Source organism: Mustela nigripes, chromosome 5 (assembly GCF_022355385.1).
Source record: "Mustela nigripes isolate SB6536 chromosome 5, MUSNIG.SB6536, whole genome shotgun sequence".
Lineage (NCBI taxonomy): Eukaryota > Metazoa > Chordata > Mammalia > Carnivora > Mustelidae > Mustela > Mustela nigripes.
Genome location: NC_081561.1, coordinates 28,560,908 through 28,569,983, shown reverse-complemented (window position 1 = coordinate 28,569,983; position 9,076 = coordinate 28,560,908). Strand labels below are relative to the sequence as shown.

Below are 9,076 nucleotides of genomic sequence, written 5' to 3'. Positions count from 1 at the left end.
TTTGTGCCTCCCTCCTTCCCTGGGGGCTCCCTGAGGACAGAGGGTTCTTCCCGTGCAGAGTGGAGCCTCCATGAGCTATACTGCTTGCTGGCCAGGCTCCCAGGCTTGTTGTGAGATGTTGGCAGAGCGAGCCCACCCAGCGCCAAGGATGGCCTTCTCTGAGCTAAATTTGGGGGCCCCCAGCTATGGTTGCAGCTTCTCCACCCTTCTCTCAAGACCTGAGGCCCTCTCCTGGGGCGGGCTTCTGCCTCACCTGCTCTGTGTCTGTCCTTCTCAGCTGCAGAGGAAGAGACCCCAGCGCTCTCTGAGGTGGAGGAGACACCCAGCCCCACAGAACTCAGCACGGAGGCCCCAGAGCCCCCCAAGGAGCCCCTCCTGGGGGAGCTGACAGTGACAGGATCCTTCCCAGACTCGCTGAGCCTCTCCTGGACCGTCCCCCAGGGCCACTTCGACTCCTTCACTGTCCAGTACAAGGACGGGGACGGGCGGCCCCAGGTGGTGCGTGTCGGGGGTGATGAGAAGGAGGTCACCGTCAGGGGCCTGGAGCCGGGGCGCAGGTACAAGATGCACCTGTATGGCCTGCACGAGGGGCAGCGCCAGGGCCCCGTGTCCACCATGGGCATCACTGGTGAGTGCAGGCAGGGCCTTCAAGACTGTTTTGGGTAAGTTCTCGTTGGTGGAGCCTTTAGGTTCTCCATGTTTCAGTGCGGTTCAGCCGCACTGAACCCATCTTCCATCCAGTAGCATACAGGATAGGCATGCAGTGGGTCAGGACGTCCAAGTGCCAGGCATGTGCCAGAGAAGTCCTCGGCTGGAAGCTTGAGGCAGCAATACACTGACCCATATGTGGCTTTCAGCTTTGCCGGAAACTCTGGAAAGATCTTTTTTCTGTGGTTGGGGCAAATGCCATGAACTATTCAACCATTCAACAAATATTTATTATATAAGATTCAAGCTTACACACAAAGAGGAAGAACAGCATTGTGAACTCCCATAGGTCTGTTGCTCTGCTGCAGCCTGATATTAATTCCTGGCCGGCCTGACTCATCCCCACCTGCTCACTTCCTGCCCCCCTCGCACTGGAATGTGTTCTTAACTAACAGCTTACTGAGAGTAATTTACATACCATAAAATTCATCCACTTTAAATATGCAACCATCAGCACTAACTAATTTTAGAACTTTCTCTGTAGAGCTCTAACACTATCTAATTTTAGGACTGTATTTGTAGATTTGCCTTTCCTAGACATATCGGATAGATGGTATTGTACAATAACGTGTTCTTCTGTGTCTGGGTTCTTTCATCAAGCTCATTTTGGGGGTTCATCCATGATGTAATGTGTAGCAGAACTTCATCCCTTTACAGTCAAATAGTATTCTGCTGTATGGATATACTGTTGCAAAGGTCCCAGATGCTCAAGATTTCATCCTAGACTTCGTGATTTCATATTTAAGTGTATTGCTCCTTTTTAAAGGACTATTTAAGGGATGCCTGGGTTGTGAAGTTGGTGAAGCTTCTGTATCTGGAGCGGGGCTGGATCTCATGACCCTGAGATCATGACCTGAGCTGAAATCCAGGAACAGAAGCCTAACCAACTGCAGAGCGCTGGGTGTGGAGCCTGCCTAAGATTTCTTCTCTGCTCCTCCCCCAACTCATGCATGCACTCTCTCTCTCCCAAAAAATTTTTGAAGAAGTATTTAAAAATAGTTGCAACACCATTATTATACCTTTAAAATTGAACGTTAATATCAAACATTAAGTATGTAGGTAGTGTTAGTTTCCTGGTTGTCTCATAAGTGTTGTTTTCCAATTTGTTGCTGGGTTTGAGTCCAAAAAAAGGGGGAAACACTCCAATTGGGAGAATTGGAATTTTAGATAGGGTGGTCATGATTGGCCCTGAAAAGGTGACATTTGAACAAAGACTTAAAGGAAGTGTGTACTTGAGCCATGCAGACATCCAGGGTCAGAACATTCACACAAAGGGAACAGTCTGTGCAAAGGCCCTGAGTAGGAGGCTGCCTGGTAAGTGTGACAGACCATGAAGAGATCATAAAAAGACTTTGATGAAAGCAGAAATGGATCTTAAGTTAGGCCTACAGAGCCAGCCCACCTACTGGTCTGAATCCAGGAGAGCCAGGACCTCAAGTACTTTTTCCAGCAATAGGAAATATTCTATTTGCATCTATTCCCAGACCCCGAAGAGGAGCCCTCTACCAGCACCCTTCAGAAGCCACACTTGGGAGAGCTAACCGTGACAGATGCCACCCCTGACTCCCTGCACCTCTCCTGGACCATCCCCGAGGGCCAATTTGACCACTTCCTGGTCCAGTACAAGAACGGGGACGGGCAGCCCAAGGCGGTGAGAGTGCCAGGAAATGAGGACCAGGTCACCGTGTCAGGCCTGCAGCCAGACCACAAGTACAAGATGAACCTGTACGGCTTCCACAGGGGCCAGCGTGTGGGCCCGGTCTCTGCTGTCGGTTTAACTGGTGAGTACACAGCAGGACACTGGGCCCTGGACACTGGACTCAGTTGCTCCTTCATGTCAGTATTCAGGTGTTTTTGTCCCACTGTCCCTGAGACTAGAACCTCCCAACTTCCTAAGGATGGTTCTGCTTGTGTCTTTACTCCAAGACTTTGGTGATGCCCCAGCCAACTTATCCTTTACATGCAATCTTTTTATTTTTTGTTTTGTTTTTGTTTTTAAATTAATCTCTACCCCCAACATGGGGCTGGAACACAACCCTGAGATCAAGAGCCACGTGTTCTACTGACTGAGCCAGTCAGATGCCCCCACACACAGACTTTTTGGTCCTTGAAGAGGCAGAGTACCAGGGAAATAACAGACTCAGAGACCTGGGGTTGACCCTAGCCTTAGCCCGTTCAAGCTGTGTGACCCCAAGAGATCGCTCCAACCTTTCTTCATCTGTAAAGAAGAGGAAGAAAATTAGTTTCTGAAAACTCTTAGGATGAATTCTCATAATTGTTGATTTCAGTGGGTACAATGGTCTGTGTTTCCCAACCCAGACTGATCCCCATTTATGCCAAATGAGCAGGAATCCTGCCACCGCGGATGCTCTTACTCTGATGGTTAGTACTAGTCGCATGCAATTCCGCAAGGCACCGTCCCTTCCTTCATTACTTGCTAACAGGGCCGTCCGTTGCATCCATTAAGTTCTCTTGGAGCTATTACCCTTCGATGCTTAAGACCCAGGTTCCAAACAGAACAGATAGGAAACAAGACAATTTTGTAATCGGTGATTAAGGAAGAATGAAATCCAATGCAGAACAGAAAAGCTGAGAGAAACCTGGGGGTGTGATGAGTCATCTCCACCATAAATTACCAAGAGAGTAAATACAGGGTCCAAAACCACCCAGGTACAAAGATGACCTCCTGCCTCTTCTCTTTTGCCTCCACTGTGAAATCTAAATTTGCCTCTATAAAGTACTCAGAAGGCTTCTAAACCAGAAGAGGTATTAAAAGTACTCACGAAGTAGAATTTCCAAACCTGAGTAGCTGTAACTCCTGATGGGACCCATCAGGTGTGCTTGGCAGTGTTAGGAAGCCTTGGTCCTGTCCCTCCGTGCAGATTTGCTCTGTGGCTCCCAAGGGCTCAGCGCCCACTCCACATGTACAGCACCATGGCAATCCCAACCTCCCATCATGATGTCTCCAGGAGCACGCTCTGTCCCTTGGTAACTGAACATTCAAACCAGGGATTGAGGTTTGGGTCTGTGGGGCCTGGAATCTAGGCTCCAGGACCTTGATGTGTCTTAATGTGTCTGGGAGAAATCTAAGTATCCTTCACTGGAAGCAGGCCCACAGGGCATGTCCACACATTCTCTTCGTCTCCTGCTCCAGCCCCAGGAAAGGACCATGAAATGCCAGCCTCCACAGACCTACCTATCTTGGCCCCCGAGCCTCCCACCAAGCCCCGCCTGGGGGAGCTGGCAGTGACCAACGCCACCTCCGACTCCCTACATCTCTCCTGGACCGTCCCCGAGGGCCAATTTGACCACTTCCTGGTGCAGTACAAGAACGGGGACGGGCAGCCCAAGGCGGTGCGCGTCCCGGGGTATGAGGAGGGGGTCACCGTGTCAGGCCTGCAGCCAGACCACAAGTACAAGATGAACCTGTATGGCTTCCACGGTGGCCAGCGCGTGGGCCCAGTCTCTGCCATTGGGGTGACAGGTGAGTTGATGGTGGAAGCCCCAGGGCAGGGCCAGTGAGAGGATCTCCCTCTCTTAGGTGATGGGTGAGTGGGGTGCAGGAGGCCCCCATGCTCGAAGCTGAGTCATGGTGCTCTTTGTGTCCTCCCTCCCCCGGGGGCTCCCTGAGGACAGAGGGGTCCTCCCATGCAGAGAGGGGCCTCTGTGAGCTGTGCTGCTGGCTGGCTAGGGTCCCCACGGCTGACCGTTCAGGCTCCCAGGCATGTTTGTGAGATGTCGGCAGAGCGAACCCAACCAGCCCCAAGGGGGGCCTTCTCTGAGCTAAATTTGGGGGCCCCTGGCCATGGTCGCAACTTCTCCATCCTTCTCCCAAGACCTGAGGCCATCTCCTGGGGCTCCTGCCTCACCCGCTCTGTGTCTGTCCTTCTCAGCCGCAGAGGAAGAGACCCCAGCACTCCCCGAGGTGGAGGAGATGCCCAGCCCCAAAGAACCCAGCACGGAGGCCCTGGAGCCCCCTGAGGAGCCCCTCCTGGGGGAGCTGACGGTGACAGGATCCTCCCCAGACTCGCTGAGCCTCTCCTGGACCGTTCCCCAGGGCCACTTTGATTCCTTCACTGTCCAGTACAAGGACGGGGATGGGCGGCCCCAGGTGGTGCGTGTCGGGGGTGACGAGAACGAGGTCACTGTTGGGGGCCTGGAGCCAGGTCGCAGGTACAAGATGCACCTGTATGGCCTGCACGGGGGGCAGCGCCAGGGCCCCATGTCCACCGTGGGCATCACCGGTGAGTGGAGGGGCAGGACTCATGGGTCTTCAGGGAGAACTGCATTTTCTCACGGGTGCCCTGGATGACTATTCTGTTCTTTTGCTAGTCTCTAAGTTTCCGGGCCTTGTCTCTCATTTCATGCTTTTCCTCCAGGGCTCTGGGCTGTGCCCTGTGTCTAGAAGTTTAGCATATGCTAACCTGGAGCCCCATTGTAGACATCAGCATGACCTCCTTCTGATGGTCAGCTGCTGGGCACCTCTAAGAGTACAGTGTGTCTGGCACAGGCCAAGCATGCGCACACGCACATGCACCCACACACACAAGAAGGAAAGAAACAGGACAACATCCAATCACACTGGGATGATTAAATAATTAGGGAACATCTGTAAGAGGAGCTGTTATGGTATCACCAAAATGGTTTAACACTAGACAATTGCTTGATAATATCATGTTGAAAAAGGAGCCTCCAAATTTTGTAAGGATGCTAATCACAACCACTGGAAAATAACATGCATGGCAAGAAAACTGGAAAGAAACCCATCTCACAGGATGCATGGTTTGTAGGACAGGATAGACTGTTCCAGCCCTTTTTTTGTTTTATTCTATTCTGTGTTGCTCTAAAGTTTCTCTTATAATCTGGAAATATTTATTTTAAATATAATATCTTCTTCTCCCTTATACTTCTTCCATCTTTTCCCCCATCACTCTTGCAACTTATTTTATTTCTAATTCTGAAAAAGTTATAATTTCTAGTCCCTAAGAAATTAGGGGGACAAAATCACAAGGTGAATTAAATTCTAAAAGGACAGTCAGGATGGCTTATCTGTCAGTGTCAGCCCAATTCCTTTTTTTTTTAATTAGTTTCAAGGGTATAATGTAGTGACTTGTCAGTTGCATTACCTCATGTGCCCTCCTTAATGCCCATCCCGCCATCCACCACCCCTCCAGTGACTCTCAGTTTCTTTCCTAGAATTCAACATCTCTTATGATTTTTCTCCCTCTCTGTTTTTATCTTTGTTTATTTTTCCTTCTTTTCCCTTACATTCATCTATTTTGTTCTTTTATTCCACATATGAGTGAAACAATATGATAATCGTCTTTCTCTGATTGATTTATTTTGCTTAGCTCAATACCCTCTAGTTCCATCCATGTCATTGCAAATGGCATCATTTTTGATGGTTGACTAATATTCCATTCATCTGTTGATAAACATCTGGTTTTTCCATAATTGGGTATTGTGATCATTGCTGCTATAAAAATTGGGGTGCAGGTACCCCTTCAAATCACTATGTTTGTATCCTTTGGAAAAATGCCTAGTAGTTTAACTGCTGGGTCATAAGATAGCTCTATTTCTACCTTTTTGAGGAACCTCCCTACTGTTTTCCAGAATGGCTGCACCAGCTTGCATTCCCATTAACAGTGTAGGAGGGTTCCCCTTTTTACACATCCTCACCAACACCTGTCATTTCCTGACTTGTTAATTTTAGCCATTCTGACTGGTGTGAGTTGGTAATCATTGTGGTTTTTATTTGTATTTCCCTGATGCCTAGTAATGTTGAACATTGTTTCACGTGTCCATTGGCCATCTGGTGTCTTCTTCAGAGAAATGTCTGTTCATGTCTTTTGCCCATTTCTTGATTGGCTTATTTGTTCTCTGGGTGTTGAGTTTGAGAAGTTCTTTATAGATTTTGGATACTAGCCCTTTATCTGATATGTCAGTTGCAAATATCTTCTCCCATTTTGTCTGTTGTCTTTGGTTTTGTTGACTGTTTCCTTTGCTGGGCAGAAGCTTTTTATCCTGATGAAGTCCCAATAGTTCATTTTGCTTTTGTTTTCCTTGCCTCTGGAGACATGTCTAGCAAGAAGTTGCTGTGGCTGAGGTCACAGAGGTTGCTGCCTGTGTTCTCCTCAAGGATTTCGATGGATTCCTGTCTCACACTGAGGTCTTTCATCCATTTTGAGTTGATCTTTGTGTGTGGTGTAAGGAAATGGTCCCGTTTCATTCTTCTGCATGTGACTGTCCAGTTTTCCCAACACCATTTATTGAAGAGACCATCTTTTTTTCCATTGGACATTATTTCCTGCTTTGTCAAACATTAGTTGACCATAGAGTTTGGCCCATTTCTGGGCTCTCTGTATTCAGTGTCAGCCAGATTCTGATGTTCTGTGAGAACAGAGTTCCTCTGTGCACCACGCAGGAGAGCCCAGTGCCCTCATGAGTGCTTCTCTGTAGGCCTGGGGCTTGCTGCCTCTATGACACCACATGAGAGGATCCATGGGGTTCTGTCTCCTCTCCTGAAGATGCTCCAGACAGAGGAATGACTTCATATGGCCCCTCTGACTCCTGGGGGATCAGCCTCCTTTCTCTATATGCATTTGCAAGAGTGTGACAGGAGGAGGATGGGAGAATGAAAAAATAGACATTGTAGAACAGCTCCCACCCTGAGGGAAAGCTCTTAACTCTCATCTGCTGTTCAGTGTTATTACTGTCATGGCGGATCCCAAGTTCACATGCAGTAAGGAGGGCAGTGGAAACCCATGGCCCTTCTCCACTACCCTCACCAGATTATTAATTTTTAGGGTTCAAGGTTTCTTTCTAAGTCCACATTATTCTGGGGAAATGAACATCAACACTGTGGAATATTTTAAAAATAGAGGGAAAAATCACATCACATCACATCACCTTTTGATGCAGTCACTGCCATTAATGCTAAGGCCCGCAAAGGTGGGCTCTCCCTGCATCTTCCCTCCAGGGCATGTTCTCAAGCTGCAGCACCTTCATACAATTCCTGGCTCTTCCTTTGTTTTTGTACATAAGTCACATCATGAGCATGTATTTTGAGGCTGAACAACCTGCATTAATCATCATCTAATGGTTATCTGACACTGGTGGTGAAAGCGTCTTAGCACAGTGAATCATCGTCTCGGGGCCATTTGGGTCCCTGACACATTTTGTTGTCATGAATAATCTCACAACAGACTCCCCTGGCACAACTTTTTCCTGCATTTTCATAATGTTCTTAGGACAGCTGTCGAATGGGAGAATTGGGTCAAAGGAAATGAGTAGTATTTTGACTCCTATGCACACATCCGAATTACCTTCTGAACATTTACGGTGCTGGCCAGTCAGTGCGTGAGGGGAACGGGGACTGCCTCAGCATCAGCAGGAGTTGCCAGCCCGCTAACCCCCAGGCGCTCCTTGACAGCTTCACAGGGACTGCAGCTCTTTGTCATCCTACCCCCATGAGTGGCAGAGCTGACAACTAAGCCTCCATCCCCATGTCTTCTCTCAGCCCCACAGGACTTTGTGGAGGAGACGCCCAGCCCCAAGGAACACAGCACAGAGGCCCCGGAGCCCACCGAGGAGCCCCTCCTGGGGGAGCTGACAGTGACAGGATCCTCCCCAGACTCGCTGAGCCTCTCCTGGACCGTCCCCCAGGGCCACTTCGACTCCTTCACTGTCCAGTACAAGGACGGGGATGGGCAGCCCCAGGTGGTGCGCATCAGGGGTGATGAGAACAACGTCACCGTCGGGGGCCTAGAGCCAGGGCGGAGGTACAAGATGCACCTGTATGGCCTACACAGGGGCCAGCGCCAGGGCCCCGTGTCCACCATGGGCGTCACTGGTGAGTGCTCGCGGGACCCTAGGGAAGCTGACCCTACAGGACCATGGGCATGAAAACATATACTCTAGGCAGCATGTCTCTTTTGCACATCATGTGGCCTGGGGATCTCTGTAAAGGGCCTGTTCAGGTGCCACAGGCTGGGGCAGGGGCCAGAGATTCTACGTCCCTGACATGGTGCTGGTGCTGCTGGTCCAAGAACCACACCTTTAGTAGCAAAGCTCCTCAGGACAAAGGAACGGGACGCTTTCCCAGAGTCTGTTGGAGAGAGCTGTCCAGACATCCCTGATTCCTCCTGGAGGCTCTGCCTCCCTGTAGTTCACTGGAGGCTGGGGGACAAGCCAGAGGGGGCTCTGGATGTAGTGTCCTGATCGAAACATGTCCAGGCCTCATGGTTTGGGTGCTGTCAGACCTCTGCTTCCCATGCCCCAACAAGACTGAGTGGCCTGAGCCAAGCACTGTGGGAGTTCCCTGGGGTGAAGCTGATCGTGGCAGAGAGATAAGTTCTTATCGTAATGG

At 49.8% G+C, this 9,076-nt stretch overlaps 1 protein-coding gene across 1 annotated transcript in view; it reads left to right on the top strand.

Annotated features, from left to right (window-relative positions):
• Positions 1-9,076, top strand: part of TNXB (tenascin XB) — a 53,711-nt gene that overhangs the window by 35,768 nt on the left and 8,867 nt on the right. Inside the window, 5 exon segments of the mRNA XM_059399915.1 lie at positions 327-628; positions 2,193-2,489; positions 3,863-4,192; positions 4,602-4,952; positions 8,228-8,560. Of these exon segments, the coding sequence (XP_059255898.1) occupies positions 327-628; positions 2,193-2,489; positions 3,863-4,192; positions 4,602-4,952; positions 8,228-8,560 (1,613 nt within the window).